The sequence below is a fragment of the Lycorma delicatula genome, chromosome 2, assembly GCF_047948215.1.
Source record: "Lycorma delicatula isolate Av1 chromosome 2, ASM4794821v1, whole genome shotgun sequence".
Classification (NCBI taxonomy): domain Eukaryota; kingdom Metazoa; phylum Arthropoda; class Insecta; order Hemiptera; family Fulgoridae; genus Lycorma; species Lycorma delicatula.
In genome coordinates, this window is record NC_134456.1 from 86,064,808 (window position 1) to 86,087,905 (window position 23,098).

At 29.6% G+C, this 23,098-nt stretch overlaps 1 protein-coding gene across 4 annotated transcripts in view; it reads right to left on the reverse strand.

The window, feature by feature from the left end:
• Positions 1-20,707, reverse strand: part of LOC142318978 (uncharacterized) — a 107,087-nt gene extending 86,380 nt beyond the window's left edge. For 2 of the 4 annotated variants that reach the window (XM_075355718.1, XM_075355716.1), the window contains exons 1-2: positions 20,443-20,707; positions 2,395-2,472 (exon numbers count right to left, since the gene is read on the reverse strand). In XM_075355718.1, the coding sequence (XP_075211833.1) occupies positions 2,395-2,472; positions 20,443-20,551 (187 nt within the window). In that variant the 5' untranslated portion in view covers positions 20,552-20,707. The remainder of the gene's footprint in view (positions 1-2,394; positions 2,473-20,442) is intronic. The other 2 variants (XM_075355717.1, XM_075355720.1) reach the window with 2 other exon arrangements.
• Positions 20,708-23,098: the final 2,391 nt, after the last annotated feature.

Consider the following 23,098-nt stretch of genomic DNA (forward strand, 5'->3'; position numbering starts at 1 on the left):
CAATTACAACCGATTAAATGAGAATTTATTAACCACCGACCAATAAAAATATCCAATTAGCTTCATAATATAAAATTTCACTTTACAACATTCTAATTAAAATTTACTACAATATACTTCATAAAATAACGATAGTATTTATTAGATGTAATTATAAACTTGAATAATCGGTACGAGCAGGCATACAGTATTTAGAAATAAAATACTGAAGTCTTTTCTTGAAGTCTTAAAAAATCTTTTAAAGTAAAAAATTAAAATTAAAAAAGAGTTAAGTTTTAAAATAAAAATGTACGCTTCGTAAAGCAGGTGTTCAAATCTGTAATCCACGATGTGAACAAGTTCTGTTAAACAAATTCCTTTTCTCGATTCTTACTAAAGATGTAATTTAAAAAATAAATAAATCAAACACCTGTTTAGGTAATCTATTTTCCTCAACCGTAAAAATAAAATTCTACTATAAATTAATACGATTAATTATTAAAGTATTAAATAAATGAAGTGAGATTTACAGTTTCACTAGACTCGCTAACACTTCTGTATATTCACTTGAAACATAGAACTTAATTACAATGAAATTTTGTAAAGCCATCATTTTTTTAAGAAGAACTTACGTGTACGGTTTTTCATATACCTGCACACCTTTCCTGATTTGATTTGAGCTCGATTAAATTAGGTTTAATCTCTTATAAAATAAAACAACTCTCAAGGGTGGTCGGCCTCAGTCTATTCAAAACTACACATTCATCGGTACATTTACAGTTACACGCCAGACTGCGCGCAGATGTCTTGGCATCTCGGCAGAGTACTGTCGGTATGTCACTTTTTCTTTCTTTCTTTTTCCTGTTTACCCTCCGGTAATTACCGTTCAGGTATTACTTCATAGGATGATATGTATGAGTGTAAATGAAGTGTAGTCTTGTACAGTCTCAGTTCGACCATTCCTTCCCAAATCAGCTGATTTGGAAGTCTAGAGTTACAGCGTTCAAGTCCTAGTAAAGCCAGTTATTTTTACACGGATTTGAATACTAGATCGTGGATACCGGTGTTCTTTGGTGGTTGGGTTTCAATTAACCACACATCTCAGGAATGGTCGAACTGAGAATGTACAAGACTAACACTTCATTTACACTCATACATATCATCCTCATTCATCCTCTGAAGAATTATCTAAACGGTAGTTACCGGAGGCTAAACAGGAAAAAGAAAATTCGACCATTCCTGAGATGTGTGGTTAATTGAAACCCAACCACCAAAGAACACCGGTATCCACGATTTAGTATTCAAATCCGTATAAAAATAACTGACTTTACTAGGCCTTGAACGTTAGACCTCTCGACTTCGAAATAAACTTATTTGGGAATACGCGTTCATCACTAGACCAACCCGTTAGATTTGGTATAATGTCACTCTGCTGTTACTATGTAACCTGGTATTACATATATAGATAAATAAAAGGTTATGAAATTACTAGCTTACTAAATACATTTTCAGATGATCTTTTTGGTACTATAATGAATTACTTTTGTCAGTAATGTTGCAAATGCTGTGTATAAGCAATTAAAAAGGACTGATAACAATTTTTGTTTTCTAACATGTGATACATGATTTTAATGTTTTTTTTTTTTTGTTTATGTGAATACAAATATGAACTAAGAATCTTTCTATCACCAACCATTTTCGAAAATGTTTTAAATTGTAAAGGATTTTTTTCATTTTTCAATGTATCTTAAGCTCCTATATCGTATTTTGTTAGCTCATTTTTTATTGTTTAAATAAAATACATTGTAGGCTATAAATAAACAATACTAGAAAAAGAATTAAACCGTATCATAGTCACATAATATGACATCCTATCTAATACTGAAGAGTGACCCTTCACGGTCTAGATTAATCACGTCTGAGCAGGTCAAAGCGTAGCTGAAAACACAGCTGTGTTGTTTGTATTAAAAACTAGATTTAGGAATAAATTAATTTTGTTCAGTCTTATTGCTGTCTTAAATTTGTTAACAGTGAAGTGTCCTAATGCCTCGAAATTAAGTAAATGATGTGGATGCCTTTTCTTATGTATGTGGTGAATTTACCGTAAAATAAATTAGAAAAAAAACATTACACCTTTAATTAAAAAAGCATATAGTTTGTAATTTCAGTGTAAAATTGGTGATCAGGAGAAGACGTGGGCTCCTTATATAGTAAGCACTAATTGTTCTGTATATTTAAGAGGTTGGCTGAAAGGTACACGGAAGGCTTTGCCATTTGGTGTACCTATGGTTTGGCGTGATCCAAAGGATCATGTAACCGATTGTTACTTTTGTTTAACAAGTGCATCTGGAATTTCTAAAAAATCTAAACATGCTGTAAAATATCCTTCATTGCAATCTGCAATCAGGCCTGTACCTCGCAGTGAAATTATTCCAGTTCCTGAGCCACCTGTGAATGTATGTTTCGAAAGCAGCGATGAAGAATCAGGCAGAACTGAAAAAGACAACAATGATTTTGATTGTGAATTATCTTCCGATAAGCCGCATCTTATATCAAAAGGTGAATTAAATGACTTTGGTTAGGGATTTAAATATATTAAAAAATTAAGCTGAACTGTTAGCATCAAGACTGCAAGGCTGGAATTTACTTCAAAAAAATACAAACATTTCGAGCTTTCGAAGCCGACAAAAAGAACTTTCTCAGTACTTTATTGAAGAAAATAATTTTGTTTATTGCACAAATATTGATGAGTTTATGTTGCAAGTTATGCTGACAAATTCATAAACCTGAAGACCGGTGCTTTTTCATAGATTCGTTCAAATATAGTTTAAAAGTGGTTCTACTACACAACGGTAACAAATATCCTTCGATACCAATCGCTTACGGTATTAATTTGAGACATACGATGTGATGAAAGATGTTCTCGAAAAAATAAATTACAAAAAACATAGCTGGAACATATGTGATGATTTGAAAGCTATAGCTATTTTGTTAGGGTATACTAAGTACATGTGTTTTCTGTGCGAATGGGACAGCTGAACTAAGGATAAGCATTATGTTACCAAAGATTGGAAGAAATGAGACAACTTCTAATAGGAAAAATCCGACAATTACTACGATATTGTTAATCAACTTCATGCAGAGCTATGAGATGTAATATATATCTTTGAAAATACATTTCCTCCACTCACACCCGGATTTTTTTCCCGGACAACCTCGAAGACGTAAGTGACGAACACGGTAAACGTTTCCACCAAGACATATCGGTGATGGAAAGCCACTATAATGGTTAATTAAATACTAACATGCTAGCCGATTACTGTTAAGACATTAATTCGGGATGTGCCTGAAGCTATTTATAAAAGAAAAGCATCAGCGAAATCATTTTAATACAGGTATGGCCATGCAAAATTATAAATGTTAAAGATTTTAACTATATTTTCCCTTAATTTTTTTTTAAGCGTAATTTATTTAAAACTAAGGCGATAGAAAAAAATGTATTTATAGATCTGTAACGTACGCAAAAAAGCAATTCAAGAAATGGTATCGCACTTATTGATACAGTAAAATGTTTTCTTTTGTCTACCGGTGAAGTCATTTAATATGCGGTCAAATCACTTGTATTACATTAGTAGTTCATGATTTTTTTTTTTTTAAATTCTTTTTTACAAAATGAAAGTGACAAATGTTCAAATGAGTAGAAACGGTGGTTGTGGTGTGCTTTGTGTTATTTTCACGTCAAGAAAATATTAGCGGGTTCTGTTTCTAGGAGATAATTGGAAGGGAGAATCTGACCATAGCCTTTCTTTGTTGAGATCATTTAACAAGATTTATTTTGATATGAAATATATATATAAATGATACAATACTTCTCAAAAGAAAATATCCTAATGCCAATCCTTAACAGAATTTTGGTTAAATGTTTACAACTTTTTTTTTTAAATTACAGGAAAAATGATATCTTCAGGAGGTCTATTCGGTGCTTACTAATTTATATTACCAGCTACAATTTCTTAAATATTGATCGCTGGGATTTTATTATTTAATGCAAACTTCTTATTACAATCTGTTAAAAATAAAAAAAAAATTATCTTACAGTTACAACACACTTTTCTCATTGTGTATATATATATATATATATACTACAGTATCTTTCATAAGTTTAAGAACACCTTAGAAAAACTGTTTATGTCAGTTTGTCTTTAAACTTATGAACTATATACAATCTTATGTCTGTGAGAAACAGCTTTAAAAAATACAACTTTTCGTGAAAACCGCAAGCCTCTAAGTTAGAGGTTTCAAATTTTATGGAGTCATTTAAATATTTTAAATGAGCTAAAATTAGCCCGTTTTTTATAAAGAAATCACTATTTCTCATAAAATATGTAACCTAGGCTAATGAGCGTGGTATCATTTTAAAGCTGTTTAAGAGTTTTTCAATAGAATAATAGGAAAAATTCTAAAAAAATTATTTTTTGAGTTAAAAGTGCTTAAGTTATTTTTAAAATGTCATGAAATTTTTGTTTTCAAGAGAGTAATGTTCAAAAATGTACAAATCACTTTAAAGTGTCAGCTACAGTGTCAGGCATACCAACAGTAATTAAAAATCAAGTTGGTACTATTATCAGCTGTTTCCCGGGTTAGGTTGGTGAAAAGTTTTATTATTAACAACGGGTAAGAAAAGTGTTAGTGTAGAAGTAAAATGGCAAGTAATCGGTCTCTGGAAAGCAAATAAAACATACAGAGATATTGCTGAACAATTAAATATCAAAAACATGTGTACACCAAGTTGTTAAAAAATATTGTGATCAAGAAACAGTCGTTGATCTTCCACGATCCGGTCGACCACGAAAAACGTCAATGAGGCAAGACAGAGCAATTAAAAAGGTACCAAAACTTAATCGGTCTGCTAGTTCGCCTGATATAGCGACAGAAGTAGCACAAAATCATAGAATTCAGGTTAGTACTGCCACTCTTTCTAAACGTTTAGAAGAATCTGGAATGGAATCACATTTCGAATTAGCAAAACCTCTTTTAAGCGCTGTTCACAAGTCAAGCTTGGCGAAAGGTTGTCTTTTCTGATGAAAGCAGATTCCAGTTGTATTCAAACAGAAAAATTAGGGTCAGGCGAACAAAAACTGAAAAGTTTCTACCAGCCTGCTTCATTCCTGCTGTGCAAGGTGGTGATGCTGTCTTGGTGTGGGGTTGCATAACTTCAGAGGGCGCTGGACACCTCAGAATAATGGATGGGACAATGAACAGCATACAGTACATAAAAACAATAGAAGAACTCATGTTTTCTAGTGTCCATAACCTGTCGGGTGAGAATTTCATCTTCCAGCAAGACAACGCACCTTGTCATAAATCACGAGTTACTAAGGCACGGTTTGATGCAAATAATGTGGAACTTTTGGACTGGCCTGTTCGTAGTCCTGACCTAAATCCAATTTGAGAATTTATGGAATCGGATGGCACTGCAACTTGCTAAAAGAAAACCTAAAAATAAGGCTGAGTTACGACTTCAAATCGCAAGTTTGTGGCAACAGGTGACGAAAGAAAATTGTCCGGAATTAATTGAATCAATGCCTGATAGAGTAGCAGCATGCCTAAAATCGTAAGGAAATCATACAAAATACTAAACATTTAAAAAATGATGTAGCATTATCTCTGTTATTTTTATTTTTTATTTTTACTAGTATAAAATAAAGATTTTGTCATGAAATACTGATTTTTCGGTTATTTTTAACGTGTCCTTAAACTTATGAAAGATACTGTATACATATATATATATATATATGAGATTTTTTTGTTTTTACAAAGATTAATGAAATTATCCGTACTTAATCAAAATAACACATGCTTAATTTTTCTAGTTTTTCTAATGATAAATTTAAAACAGTTACCTTTTATGTGGATCCAAAGAGTATTTATTATTACGACTTATCAAAATGTCTAAAAAATGTAGGAACTTTTGAATAGTAAGATAATTACTTGCAGTCACGAACCTTATCTTAATAGTGATCACGAACAAAAAAGAATTCAAAACGTCTGATGGAGCGTAATATGATCCATTAAGACGGTAACAATAATCTACAGAACAATCTTCTACAATCATACACATCTTTAGCTCGATGAAAATCACCCAATTTCTAAGATTAAAATTACATAATTATTACAAAAATGAACGAGAAAAGCAGCAATTAAATTCGTTCACAAATTACCTGACATGCAAATAAACCAAATCGACACTATAACAGAATATTTCAAGATAAACAACACAATTCCGTTCAAACAAATAATAGAGGACAGTTTACAACAATGCCTTGTAGTTTTGTTCCATCTGGCACATAACTATCAGTCACTCTAATCTCATTATTTAATTTAGAACAATTAAGATAATAAATTTTCAACAAATTTGACCTAGTTAAAGAAAAATAAACCGTTAAAATAAGAATGTATATTGAAATATACCTTTAGAAATACTAGTAGAAATAAATTCATTCAAAATATTTTTTTCCACGCTTGTAAAATAAACAGGTTTGAAGAGCTAACGTGTTTATTTAGATACAAAATCAACACGCAATGAAAATATGTACACTACAAAAACAAAAAAAAAGATAATTATTAAGTTATAAACAAATTCAACTTCAAAAAGTGATTAGATTTTCAAATTTAATTCCACGAACAATCAGGGAATAAGGTATAAGTACAAAGAGTTCAACAAGATGAAAGTACAAATGGTAATTTATCCTGAACAAATTAACGAAAGCACAGAAAAAAAATCGTTAATTATAGAACATTAAATCTACATGATTACTTAACATTATTTTATATGCATAAGAAATACTTGTCAGTTAAATTTATTTCAATCAATCAATCTATATTAATACGTTCATGATTATTTTTACACATAAATCAGAACATACATGTGTTTGTATCAATGTTCTCTGAAAACTAAAGAATGCTAGGCTGATAATTTTAACTCTACTTATTAAACTATAAAAAAAATTTAGGGGTAAATTTGTCTACAAACTTCAATATTACACAAACAGTACAGCATTTTAATCGCTTTTTGTGTAATAATATTAACCTAACTAAATCACAATCTGTGAAAATTATCTCATCATTCCTATAAAATAAAGACCAAATTAATTTTATTTTGGTGTACTTTTACTGTACGGCAAACGGTGTAAATTTTTTGTCTTGGTATAAGACAAAATTGACATTTTTTGTCTCGGTATACTGGGAAACTATTGAAGTAAATTAAATTTAAAACTATTTTTTTAAGATACTTAATTTCTTTTATTTTTAAAAGTATTTCTAATATTTTTAAAATATACAGAGCGTTTCTAAAATAGTGGGCTGGCTATACTTTTTTCGATTTTTTTTTTGTAAAACTAAACAAAAAACATCCTTAGGAAAAATGGTAGTTTCTCCTTTGTTCTTACCCTGTCCGCCAGTTTGTTATTTTTATATAAAAATTTATATCTCAAGTTCGGGCAGAGGAATCACATTAATATTTGTAAAGCGTCTTGGTAATAAAGTTTTAAAATCGGCAAAAAAAATCAGTACTTAAATATAAATATACCTTCTTAAGTTATTATTATGAAGCAAGTATGAAATAAATATGAAAACTAAAAAATCCTCAAAAGCAGTTTATTAAAACAGTTGGGTATTTCTACTGTCAACAACAATCACCAGTACATTTAAAATTAAAAATGATAATGAAGAATAGAAATTATAAAATGGCGGTCATGTTATTTTTCAATCCTTTATATCTCCGTAAATATTAGTAACCAAAATTTACGTTATTGGCTAAAATATCAAGCCTTTTATTTTGAACAAAATGACGTTTTATGTTTTAAAATCAATTTACAAATAGCCGAGTTATGGCAGAAAATTGATGCGATTTTGTGTCTGTTTTCACTTCCTCCACTTTATGTTCAATTCCAATAAATATTGTTTGTATTTATTGTTAATACTAGTATTGTAAATTAGTATCAAATTAATAATAATTTTCTCACAATAACAGACCTAATAACTAAAAAAAATAAAACAACTTCTTGTGATAAACTTACGTTAATTGTTGTAGAACGTCAAGTGTATTTTTTTTTAATAACAGTTAACAATTGTCAAAAGTGATACGGTATATTCAAAGTGTCCACCATTAGAAATTACACAAGTCTCCAGTCTTTTTTGGAGAGATTGTCTAACCGTTAAAAAATTCCGGGAGTATTCCTAATTTATTGAAATTCATTTTGGATCGTTTGCTGAAGATAGGTCTACCAACAAATGTGGAATATTTTAGGTCAAATGAGCAAGATAATTTTTTCCATTGAAACGATTTGGTACAATGACAGGACCCAAAAGATAAGTCATTAAAAATACATATCCATATATTTCTTTGTTGATGGCTACTTTGGAAGGTACCATGAGGATTCTCGTCGCTCCAGATATGCCGGTTCTGATAGTTTTGAACACCATTCCTGCTGCAAGAAGATTGATCGGTGAACAGAATCCTTGCCGAAAATAAAGGGTATTCAATTAATGTTCTTCGAACCCTGTTACAGAATGGCCATCTACGTAGAAAATCATCGGAAATACTAATCTACAATACTAGAATTAACCAATACATAAAAAAAAAAATTTAATCGGATTGAACGTAAAATGGAGGACACGAATAAATAAAAAAGAGAAACCACAGAAAACCCAAATTCAAGTATCGTGCAATGATTGACAATCAAAATTCTTCCAATTTTCTCAGATCTTACTCAAAACTGGCATTTAACTAAATCATAACTTAAACCAAAAGAAAACAAATTATTTATTCAAAATGATTGAAGTTACAATTACCTTTCTTTTCTTTTTTTTTAAATAAAGTAATTAAAGTAACTGAAATTTGCCAAATTAATAACCGTAACAAAATTCCCCTTTCAAAACATAGTACATTTGCTTCTTGCCTCTATAACATTACAACTATTGTTAGACCTGAATCTTTTTTTTTTGGGGGGGTTGTTATTTTAATTACAATAATTTTATAAATTCAGAATAAAAAATGTAAAGAAATATCATCGGGGGGGAAGACTAAGTAAAAAAAAAAATATCAATATTAATCAAAAACAATATAAAGCTAAATAGTATATACTTCACTGTCCTGTTACTAACGGCTAATTCACTGTGTTCACTGATTATAAGATATCAAGGGTATAAGTTTAAAGATGTCATGAGTGGACTTCAAGGCATCTACTAATCAAGACTAGTAATTTAGTTTAATAAGGTCAAACTGTAATAAACTTATTCTGTACAACAGAATAACCCGTTACAAACTGAGAATTGATTATAATAATTGAACTTTTCAACTATATAAAACACAAACAAGCAACAAACTATAAAAATATATATATATAATTATTAATGTTTGATATATATATATATATATATATAGAAATCTGCTTGCTACAAATGCCATATTAAAACAGTTCTATTAATTCAGTAACATGTTCCTAACATTAATATAAGAGAGAGTACCTACTAATATGCACCCTAAAATGCATTTTTACTCACCTATCAGCCATTTTATTTTTTAATCATAAATCTATAATTTATATTTCTATAATAGATTGAGCTAATTTAATAAAATTTGAATTTTTTTTTTAAATAAACTTTTTATATAAAGAAATATTTTAAGTTTTAGGTTAGTATTTTCAAAATTGCAGCCACCGTAATGTTTCACTTGATAACTCAAGAACTGTTGGTTTAAGAAGGTAAATTGTTCAGTAGCTTAAAATTTTAAGCATTTCATTGTAAATAAAATGACGTTTCTTTTATCAAATCAAACTTTAAACAACAGACATAAAATATTGGTAAGAGGAATGTACACAAAATCAGAAGATTTACAACCATTTCCATTTTCTCCACGTGAAATCAGTCAGTAGCATTCAAATGACATCATTTAAATTCCACTGAACCGGTGATAATGTTTCAAACTGAAAAATTTTGCACTGAGGAAATCAAAGGGAGCAAAAATTCTGATCTGCTAGTTCCCAAATTGTGCATAGAATGCGACATGAAGCAGTGAATTTCAGTTTTTAGAGTGTAATACATGAATAAGCCATATAAAAGATAAATAATTATACAAAATTTGTTTTATAATAAAAACTGATTTTGCCAAGAAGAAAATCTTTTTAAATTATTTTTAACAAATTTTAGTGACTATTTAGTAAATGTTTCTGTTAATCAAACCTTTCAAGAAAAATAGTAAATAAATCGAACAATTTAAAACAAAGATTCTTTTTAATTACTATTCACTTTTTTTTAAAAGTACTATTCATAACTTTTGACGTGCAATTGAACAAATACTATGCTTAAACTCAAGAAGTTCATTTAAAAAGAAAAAAGAAAGAAAAAGTTTTAATTTTCTAAAACAAAGGAATAAAATAAAAAAATGAACATTATTAAAAATAATATTCTACCATTAAAAGTTAATAAATTCACAGATTGATTTTTTTTTGGTTTAAATTCAAACTGAAGCTAAAATTTTTTTCTCTAGTGGTTTTTTTTAAAAAAAAATTAATATATAACAAAGGATTTACAAAGATCAATTATTCAAAAAATTTTTTCTATATTGCTATTCTGTTATTAACAGAATAATATGAAATTCATTTTGAAGAAATCATAAATGTAGAATCAGTATTCAATACAAAAGTAATTTCTGTTAAAAATGAATGAATAAATTTAAAAGAGGGAATAATAAAGTAAAGAGAAAAACTAGGTAGAAAGGTAAGCAGTTTGTAGTAGAAAATCATGTAAAATAACTTTTCGGAGATTTCAAACTCCTGTATTTTAAAGAAATCACTGATCGGCTGTTGTAACTATCACATTATGCTAGACTTTCAATGCTGTATGTCCTGCACGTCTCGTTCAAAAAATATGTTTTTTTCATTTTTCTAAAATTTTTCATGTTTTAAGTAATTCCTCTACCAACAAGAATAAACACGTGATCAATAATTGCACTTTTTCTATTCCTTTTAATGATTTTAAGGGCAATAGACACGAGTAGCTTACATAAACTGGTGCATCCAATACCTATTATGCTAATTATCACTTAATAACACAGCCAAGAGTTTGATATGAATATTTCATCGGAAACTTTTTTCCACATTTTCTATTTTTGATAGAGGTTTGTCACTGTCCTTTTCTCTTTATATCAGTTCATATCTGACTAATACTACTAACTAATAAACCAGTAAATTCTGAAGTAAGTTTTACAACTTTTTCTATTACTAACTAGATTTATCTCTAAAAGTTTATTAAATATATTTACAGCAGTAATCTTTTCATCAATTATCAAGTGCTTATTTGTATGAACATTTACTAGAGTGACAGGAATATCATCCACACCTCTAAATTAATTCTATAAAGGATTTAATTTATTACATTAAATTAACATTGAAAATCCCCAAAACTAACATTCATGCAAAAAACTTCGTCACACACAACAAGGCGTCTGAATATAAAGTAAGACATAACCCAAAACTAAAATATATTGTAAATTTATAGTTGAGCCAAGTTGTTCTACTTTTAATAAAGGTATGGATTGTAAGGAAAAAAAAAGTACGTATTTGAAGGGAACTTGTAACTGGGTGACAAATTTTTTGGTAATCTAAGATAAATAATGCAATTTTTCAATTAAAAAAGGATGTATTTGTTCACTTTTCCAAGATATCTTAACTGCATATTTTATTATATGTAGCACACAGTACACACAAGATTTGATCTAAAAATCTGTTGAATTTTTAAATTTCTCAGGTTGTATAATCAACCCAACCCGGTTGGTCTACTGGTGAACTCGACATCGCAAATCAGCTGATTTTGAAGTCGAGAGTCTAAGGTTCAAATCCTAGTAAAGGCAATTCATGTTTTACAGATTTGAATACTAGATCGTGGATACCGGTGTTCCTTGATGGTTGGGTTTCAATTAACCAGAAATCTTAGGAACGGTTGACCTGAGACTGTACAAGACTATACTTCATTTATATTCATACATATCTCTTAAGTAATACCTTACGTGGTTCTGGAGGCTAAACAGAAAAAGAGAAGCTAAAATCGTAAATGTCACAAATCTTTTTTTGTGTTTGTACACTTTTCCCTAATGTATGTTTACATTGGTAGTCAAATTGGATGCTTATTATTATTATTATTGGCTGTTGACAAGGTCATATGAGTTTTGGTATGGTTGGCAATTTTTAACTTGTGGAAAAAATGGAACAAAGAATTTGCTTTAAAATTGGAATAAATTGCAGCACCGCATTGCAAATGTTGAATATTGCTTTTAGCGATTTTTCTATGAATAAAACAAGTGTTACAAATGTTTCCACGAGGACCATGAAGACGTTGAAGATCATGAGTGACCTGAATATCCCAGCACATTAACAAGCGATGACTTCAAAAAAGTGAAGAATATGATTATGGACAATCACCGAATCTATATCAAAGAGTTAATAATAAGGATTACTAGCTTTCTTTCTTTATCCTGTTTAGCCTCCGGTAACTACCGTTTAGATAATTCTTCAGAGGATGATATGTATGAGTGTAGTCTTGTACATTCTCAGTTCGACCATTCCTGAGATGTGAGGTTAATTGAAACCCAACCACCAAAGAACACCGGTATCCACGATCTATTCAAATCCGTGTAAAAATAACTGGCTTTGACTTGAACGCTGTAACTCTCGACTTCCAAATCAGCTGATTTGGGAAGACACGTTAACCACTAGACCAACCCGGTGGGTTAAGGATTACTACCTAAAAGTTTTACACCATTTGCGTGAAGCAAACTGGGACTACTTTGGGATCAGGAGATAAAAAATAAATGTGTCAATGTTTTAACAAAATTTACTTTTTTAAAAAATGTCTTAATTAGTTTTATAACAAAAATGCAAAAAATATTAATTAAGTCAAAATGAAGTTGAAAATCATTATACTTTATACTTAAAATGAAATTAAGTTAATGATTTTAAGTGAAACATTATCTCTTACATTTTTAAATGATCTACAAAACTAAAGTGTAAAACATGTATAAAATATAATTCTCAAGACTCACTTTTCCTAATACAAGAAGCTACAATACTAAAAAATAATAACAGTACAACTAATAATTAAAATATAGTAATGCATATCTTTAAATAATTACAGTTATGATGTTAATGATTTGGACATTTTGACAGTCTTAAAATCTTACACAATATACAAAAAGTAAGGCAAATCAATCAAATTTTCAAATTAAAGTTTTATATAATCTTAAATTAACTGTTTCATTTCAGTAGGTATTATTTAAAATAAATATTTTAATTTGTATTAATGTTAACAATAGTCTGATAAAATACATCAACAGCACTTATGTATTGATTAATGCTAACTACTGATTATTTTTCAAAGTAATGTTTCTTAATAAAAATGATTTCTTATAATAATGATTTAATAGATGTAATCTGATATTTTCATTGGCTTTCAATTATTGCTACTAAAAATTAAACCAATAACAATAGTATTAAGTTAAATTTTAAAAGAATGTTTATGTGCTTATTTGAAATATCTCATTATTTTGCTGTCAGTTTTTCGTTTCCTGGAATAGTTTCCTTTTCATATAATGTACATTTACATCCAGTAGCAGTTTTCAGATTAACTTTCATTAAAATTTCCCATCAGGTAATATTAGAATATCACTGTGTGCTGTAAAAACATAAGAAAGAGGTGAACCTTAAGAGTGAGGAAGACATACTTCCACTTCTGTCAATTCATTTGTAGCTAATACACACACCAACCACTGTTACAAATGTACGTGACACAATACCTTTTATATCAGCAATTTCAGGAAAACCAACTTCTGTTTCGTACAAAATTATGTTGTTTATATTATTCATTTTCGGAAATAATTTTTTCAGATTTTGTTGATTTTCACAAAATCTGAATATACAAACTGTACTCCTTTTCTTGTGGTTTACTTAACAAGGAAAAATATTTCCATTATATGGTATTCTTAAGGAAAAGCAAAACTGCCAGCACAAAATGTTTGGTAATTAATATAAAAACTTTATAGCCAGTTCTGGTTTTCTAGGTTGGTGGAAAATAAAGGAGTCTGAAAGCTAAATATTTATAGAGAATGCTAATGAAAATGTAGCTTAACTTCTTAACACTGGATTTCATGAAATGATAAAGCATTACACAGCAGAGCAATTTGTAATGCATATGAAACACGGCCAAATTTTCAACTTATACTCAAGAAATCTCTTACAGCACAAAGCGAAAAATCTGTTCAGATCATGAATAAGCAACATCAGAATAACATTGTTAATACGAAGTAATTCTTAAAAAAATTTTGTTTTCCATTAATGTTCACTGGTAAATTAAAAAACCCACAAACATTAAAAAATACTGCAAAGAATGTAGTACTAGTACGTATAAGTGATACTAATGAAACAAGCATGTAAGTGTTATCCAATTTATTTGAAAAATGGGTCTACAAAAAGATTGCAATTGATGTTGAACAGTTTTTGGCTGGTACAGGATTGCCTAGAAAATGAATTTTATTTATTACGAGGCTTGGCTGATAAATTTTACACACTTATGCGTAGCATGGGAATGAAAAGAGATAGTGGAATGAAATAAAAAATGAATAAAAGTACAATACCTTACCTACAAAATGCAATATTTATTTTTCAATATAATCCCCGTTTACACTGATAAACATTTCCCAACATGTGACAAGTTTTTACATTCAGTCATTGAAAAATTCTGGCATACTTTCTCGGTTCCAAGTGGCCACAGCTTCCTTCACCTCTTCGTCAGTGGTGTAATGATTACCTTTGAGATCCCTCTTGAGATGAGGGAAGAAGTGTAAGTCGCATGGAGCCAAATCCAAGTATGGTGGATGTAGAATAGGCTCAAACTTCAGCTTGCAGAGAGCCATTAGTGAGTTTGGGCAACTATCATGCATTTATCATCGGTACCTATCATGCATTTTACGGTAACCCAACAGCTGGATAATACAACCTACTCATTCTTCAGATATGCCTAACCGAATACCGGATGTGTGCTGGATGATTTGCCAGTCAATTTGCAGCAAATTGTCCACCTCTTTTTAATGTTTCTTGTCAGTCAAAGAAACTGGTTGTCTGTTGCGAGGTGCATCCTCAATTGTTGTTTTACCAGCTTCAAATTCGCATTTCAATGCCCACCTATTTATAGTACATATGTCATAAGTTTCACTACCGTAAACCGCTTTTAAACAATGAAAAATATTCATAAGATTCACATTTTCTGCTATTAAAAATTAGATCACTGCACGCTGTTCTAATATAGTTGATATATTGGCTGTACTCGACTCCATTTTAACTGCTACTGAAAACAAACGTATTATTGCAAGTTTTTAGAGGGGGATTTTTGCTACCTTGTGCCCAACTCAATGGTACCTTTTGTCTCCATGTAGCATGCTAGTGAGCAAAATTTATCAGCCATGTCTCATAATTATGGATAAATACATTCAAAAATTTGGCAAATTATGATACTTGTTTGAAATTCCTCCCACTCAGATTCAGTAATCTATTGACCAAAATGTCGTATCCTACTTTAATGACATTATAGTTTGTTACTGTGCTTTATTTTAAATGTTAAAAAGAAGAAAATCATCCCAGACCTTTTAGAATCTGTAAATATGAAAAACATTATTGATTAGTGCGCTCAGTCTTGGTAGAAAATAAGAGGAATGATCAGAAAGTAAGTTACACCCTCTCTATGAAACAAATACATATATATAAGCCAATTTTTTTTTATTGAACAAAAAACTACATATTTTTATCAATTTTTCGACATAATCACCAAAATTTTCTTATAATAATCAACACTTTTCATACCTTGTAACAAGTTTTTCAATTCCACTTTCATAAAAATTTTGTCAATTTACTTCAACCATTTAAGGTCTGCTCCTTCAGTTCATCATCATTAGTGAAATGCTTCTCTCCCAGGTCTTGCTTGAGACGACCAAACAGGTGGTAGTTGCAAGGTGCTAGGTCAGAGCTGTAAGGCAGATGAGACCACACTTCCCACTTGCATTTTTGCAGAAACTCCTTTGTTACATGAACTGAATGAAGAGTAGTGTAGTAGTTTTCCTGAAGAAAAACAACCCCTTCGCTCAATCTTCCTGGTCTTCAACCTTTAATGACTTTAAAAAATTTTTTAAAGTCTCACAGTAAGATTTGGCATTGATTGTTGTATAAATTCACTGTAAACAACTCCCTCAGAATCAAAACTGTCAGCATAACCTTTCAAACATGTGGGGATGTTTTCTCTTTTTTTCACTGTAGCAAATTTTTGCCAGTGTAATGTAGCACCCAGCTCTCATCCCTTGTGATGATTTCTTTCAAAAACTGTGGAGCAGTCCTGGAATAACACTGAATAAAAGAAAGAACAGATGCAAAATGTTGTTTATGATTGTTGGTCAACAGATGCTGAACAAAATCTCTAAAGGACACGCCATATTGACAACGACACGACAAACATACAGAATTGCTGCTGGGGGAGTGTGAAGACAACAACACAACCAGTGCTGCCACTACAAGACATTAATATAACCCTTTCAGTTCAAGAACACAGTAAGGGTGTAACTTATTTTTTGATCCACCTCCCGTAATTCTACAACTCAAAATGTCATGGAATTATTTGTTAGAAGAAATAATGACTGAAAATGTCACTGTTCAAAAGACAGTTTCAGTATCACAGAGTTTGCAATAGAAATTTCTAGATGGCAACACTAAGACTAAAGAAAGTACAGGAAAGAATGAATTGTCAGGTATTCACAGATAAAAAAATTGTAGATGCAATATTAAAAATAGAAACAATAGTGTGACAAACATGCATGAAAAAGGCAACAGCAAGGTAACCCACCAGGTTGGTCTACGGCGAACGCATCAAATCAGCTGATTTGGAAGTCCAGAGTTCCAGCGTTCAAGTCCTAGTAAAGGCAATTACTTTTATACAAATTTGAATACTAGATCGTGGATGCCGGTGTTCTTTGGTGGTTGGGTTTCAATTAACCAAATATCTCAGGAATGATCGAATTGAGTCTGTACAAGACTACACTTCATTTACACTCATACATATCATCCTCATTTATCCTCTTAATTAATACCTGAACGGTAATTCCCGGAGGCTAAACAGGAAAAAGAAAGAAGACAAAAGCAGGGTGATGGCTGAAGTTGGAACCAAATTAAAAAAAACAACTACCAACAATTTACAAACCCCTAATCAAATTCTAAGTCTAAATACAATAATGCAAAGGCAAGAAAGCTTTACATCTTAATAAAGAATAAGAAATGGAATATAGAGATCATGAAAATAGACGGCTGAGGATTGAGCCAAGGTTTACTGGAATGCAGAAATATGAAACACCTATTTTTACTATATTTTGAAAAAATAAGTGATGCAGAGGCACTACTTCAAGATGTTGATACAAGCATGAGTTAAGACTCTAGTAGATATTTTAATATGTATAATTATTATCCTGTTTTTTAATTAATTTTGGGTGAAATATCCTTTGAATATCAGAACAATAAGAACATCCACTGATCTCTATGGTAGAGTGATAGCATTTCTGCCATTTATCCACAGGTTCTGGGTTCAAATTCAAGTCAAGCATGGCTTGATTTTTCATATGCTATAAAATTTCCATTTCATATTCCAATGTACAAGCTTCCAACTTATATGCTTAATTAATCATAAAAAAAACTGACATCAATATGATATCATAATCCATTTCCAAGCAATGATGACAAAAAAAAATCGAATATATCTTCTTTAAATTTTCAACGCAGAAAAAATATTTTTCTTTAATATCTTCTGATTGTGTTGTCCAAGGAAAACTTACAAGACTTGGACCACCAAATTAGTATAAAATAGAAAGAGAAACACTGAAACTGGTCTATTTGGTGAAGAGCCGTGAATATATGTTTTAAAAATATAAAATCTGAACTGAGAATCTTCTCCTCCCTTTATTGAAGTCAGTTAAAAATATTGGATATTTTTTAATTATTTAAAATTAAAAAAACTGAAATAGTTCAATTAATTATTTACATTTAAGTATTTATATTATCTTGAATATCACAAAACAGTTATTATACAGACTTTTTTTTTCAACTTTTAGGATAACTGATTGAATTTTAACTATATTTAAAATATCAATTGTAATAATAAATTCTTGACTATATGTTTCAAGATTTTTCAAACATATTTTAAGTTCTAGGAAACAGGATACAATAAATCCCCATTCTTTCCCTTTATGTTAATTTTTGAATTCAATCAAAGTATTATTTTTAAATATTCCTTTTATCAAGATGAGGCAATCATTATGGACAACCATATGCCAAGGAACAGTATAAAAATAAACCCATGAAACCCATAAACCCAAGAGGGACACAAAAAGGAAAGAACTGTTTTATATCCTTAAATCACTACTCAACTCGGCAGAATTACCTACCATAACAGCCATACTTTTACTTCATGTAGTTGCACATTCTTCTTTAAAAAGATAAAAGCGATGATCTGTCCACCCACAGCCTGACTGATAAAGAGACAGCACAGTTAAAAAAATGGAAAAAATTACTTTATTTGCATAATAAATTATACAAGTCACAATTTAGGTCTGTTCTGTTATATCCTCATTGCTAGTAAATTGAATATAATAGCATTTATATATATTTTTACTGCTTAACAAATAGATTATATTATTTGTTTGTTTTTAAAATCTTATTTAGTAAAAATTCCATGTTATCTCCTACTGTTATCTTATCCGAGGGCAAAGATCATATGAACAATACAATCCAATAGATCATTTCTTTTAGTCTGATGATTGTATTAGTTACTGTGCAGTTTTTTAATTTCAAAAATAATTTGAAAATTATGATTTTTGTAAAAATGAGCAGAACATAATACAGCTATTATGTATCAATAATGTAGCTGTTATGCATCACATAAGATCTTGTTAAAATAACCACAATACACCGTTAGGATTTTCTAATAGAAGAGCAGCACATTAAAGATGTAGCGTACATCATGAGTAATTATTTTGAAGTTGGTATTCACAAAAGTATGTGGCTTTATCCATCTTAAACTATATTAACAAATTACTTTTGTTTGTATAAAAGTGGTCCATTGAAATGTTGATGCCATTTTGCAAACAAGAACTCAGCCTAAATCACAATACCACAATTGACTGGAATAATTATCTCCATGAGGTAGGTGAACCAGGTCAGACAGTTGAAATTGATAAATTAATGTTTACACGATGAAGGTAATGTAATATTGAAAAAAAAGAAAAACAGCGGGTTTTAGGGAGTATTTGCCATGAAATTACAAAAGAAAGTTTGTAATTTCATGGCAAACTTACGTTTTCTGGCCACCAGTGAGTGAACACATGGCATTAATGCCTGTAATTATAAATTGAATAGCTCCCAGCACTAACTTGACAGTGAACCATTCCCAAAATTATACAGATCCGCACAGGCACCTACATTAACTAAATGATGAGTATGTGCACAACTACAAAAAGGTTTTTCAGAAAAAACAAACATCCAATTCACCATCATTCAAAACCTATAAATATAAATCTACGTGGCATCCTAAACATCCAACTTCAACTAAACTATTTGATGAAATTCTTGTGACATTGCTTTTTTCACTGCCTGAATAATAACATGCTCTATAGGTAAGTAACATTTCAATATTTTTGATGAAAAAACTAATATTATATTAGCAAACAATAATTTTCTATACAAAACATCCTACTGGGGATATAACAGAATGAACCCCCAAAATTAAAATAATTACAGTACGTTTTCCCAAATATATATTAATTTTTATTTTAAACCATAGTCATTAAAAATGAACTCGCACCTACAGTTTCAAAAGGAAGTTACATTGCTTAAAATAATTTTTTAGCAAATGAAAATGCAGACAAGCCAGGATTTGATCTTGATCATCAAAATAAAATAAAAAATTATAAATTCCATTACTACAATAACAACATTTCATTGGGAAAGGTTTATAATTTTTTTTCAAAGTTTATCCATATAAGAAGATATCAAAAGAAAAAATTAATACTTTCAAAATGCAAGCTGGTAGTAGAAAAGTTTTTACTATTTAATTTTTCTAAGACATCTAGATCTTTTAATTTATCACGGTATCAGCCCTAACCACGTTATTCGGTCTTACATAGACCAATTTAAGGCAAGTATGAACCATATTTGAAATGTGAAAGAGAAGTACTACGACTAACAGTAATATAACCGCAAATGAGTCACAAACCGGTTTTTACACTAAGACATACTTGAGACGTTCCTGAAAAATAGATCGAAGAAGAATTATGGTATATAAATTTTTTTTAAATTTTACAATATATAATTTAAAATTACAAACCTTCGTTTACACGACCTCGTTTAGGCAACGTGTCAGATACTCTCGATGATCGTCCACCTTCTCGTAAATCACTCATTGCACGTATTTCACACTGCATTTCTCTAAACATGCTGTCTCATGTTATCATGAAACTTATCAGTATAATTCTATCAAGTTTATACCTAACATCTAAAATACTGTTATCAAACATTTAAAAATTTGTTTACAAACAACGACCAACCCCAAACCAATCCTAACTGCACGGCATCAAACAAAGGAATGACCAACGACCGAAGCCAGTGATGTATGAAAGAATTATTAGAAGAATAATATCGTACTTTTGAAATGGAAATTTATGTAGTCACAGTTTTCATCTGTAAAGAACCATGTTGTTGTTATAAATTTCATTAACTTAAAAATGATTTTTTAGTACTTCTGTTAATTATAATAAGTTTTATTTTATATGCTAAAAATTGTTAAAAATCTCTCTGTAAGATTTAACAAAATTATTTCTACTATTTTTATTAGAAGTTATTTATTGGAATTCAACTAGTGTTTACAATATTACTGGTTAATATGTCGTATTTTTTTTATAGAATTTCCGTTACAATAATTGCTTTAAGTTTTACGAGTGCTGTCTTAACTGTACAGTATTATATTAATACCTCCATATTTCTTATCAACGTCATTTAATGGGTGCCATTGTGTAGTGCAGCGAATTTTAAACAAAGTTATTGGTTTGGTATCATTTTAAACAAAGATGATTATCATGATTATTTTCTGGGGTTGAATGTCCTTGTACGCCTATTAAATTACATATACCTTTTTTTAATGCATTTCATTTAAACCTATTCCATTTGAAGTACGATCCTCCAATTCTTTAATAAAGTGGACAGTTACACAATTGCTAAAATATTAGTTTTTATTAACATCAAATATTTACACAATCTTACCTGAAATATTAGGTTAGAGTAAAATTCCCTTTACTACTCTTTAAATAAATATAAGTCTTATGTGTATCTAACACTATGTTTTTTAAATTATTATGATGTAACCATCACCAAAATGAAAATAAAAATGAGACAGGAGAAGGTTACTAAATTTTATAATGATATTTATTATTAAGTAGACTGAAACAAATGCATAAATAAAAATAATATGATTTTAAATTATAATTTTCAATTAATGTTAAATAATCAGATGTTTCACCTTTTTTTCTGTCTACCATTCTCATCATCCATGTTTCACCTCCATAGAACATCACACCAAATAAAACATTCAATTATTCAATTAATCTCTTCCTTAATGGTAGTTTAACTTTCCAAACAGCAGTATTCCCTTCTTATTAAATATCTGCTTATTTCTTGATATTTTTGTTTAAATTTCTACTGTGCAAGTCAGGTTGTCAGTTACAAAGCTCCTAAGTACTGAAAAATCTTCATCTGCTCTAAAACTTAATTTCCTATCTTAATCTCAATCATCTCCTCTTTTCCACCTAATACCATACATTTTGTCTTGTTTTTGTTGATCCTCATATCCTGATTTTCACAACCTTCATTACTTGGACTCTTCAGTACCACCATGTCATCAACAAAACATAAACATTCTATCTTCTTCCCCCGTTTAACAATTTTTATTATAAATATTATATTAAAAACAACTTTCCAATATATTATTTGATAAATTGATAAAATGTAATTTGAATTGAATGATAAATTTTACCAACAGTAGAAAATACTTGCCATGGAATCACCACTTTTGGCAATTATGGCAGACATTTTTATGAATAAATTTGAAAATACAATTCTGCCTACAATAATTAATAAACATCAAATCATCTTATATAAAAGATATGTGGATGACATTTTAATTATTTTTAATAAACAAACTAATAATGAAGAAAATATAATAGTTAATAAAATCAACTCATTTGGTGGAAACATTAATTTCATTATGAACCAAGAAGTTAACAATAGCATTGATTATTTAGGTATAACAATTAATAAAAAGTTTAATAATAATAAATTGTACATAAACATATATAGGAAGCTAACTCAACAAAATACCATAATACACTGTAACTCTTTTCAACCATGGAAGCAGAAAATAGCCACTTTCAATTCCTTAATTTACAGAGCAATCGAATATATCTTAAACATAATAATATTAAACACATTGCCACATCGAATGGATATAATGATAATTTAATAGACAAATTATATTCCAAATGAAATCCTGTCAAATGAATACATACATATCAAATGAAATATTGTTGAACAGACAAGGTGTATACAGTTTAAAATGTGAAGATTGCGATTTATGATATATTTGTATGACTAATAGTTCCTTTTTAATCAGAGCTAAAGAACAAATGAATTGCATAACAAAGAAATATAAAGACTATACAAATTTTGCTAAACATATTTTGGATTCTAAACATAATTATAATCCAGAAAATCATGTAAATATTGGATTACTCTAATAACTTCTATAATACTATTGAAATTTTGAACCGGATGTTTCCGTTTTTGCGTAGTACCAGATTACTGCAAAAAATTTAATATTATCATATATATCTTTATGCTAGAAGAGTTTTTGATAATTTTTTTCCTTTACTTTCAATTTTGATTTTTTTGGATCTATGTCTTTAATTTTATTATCCGAGAAGGGAGTCTTT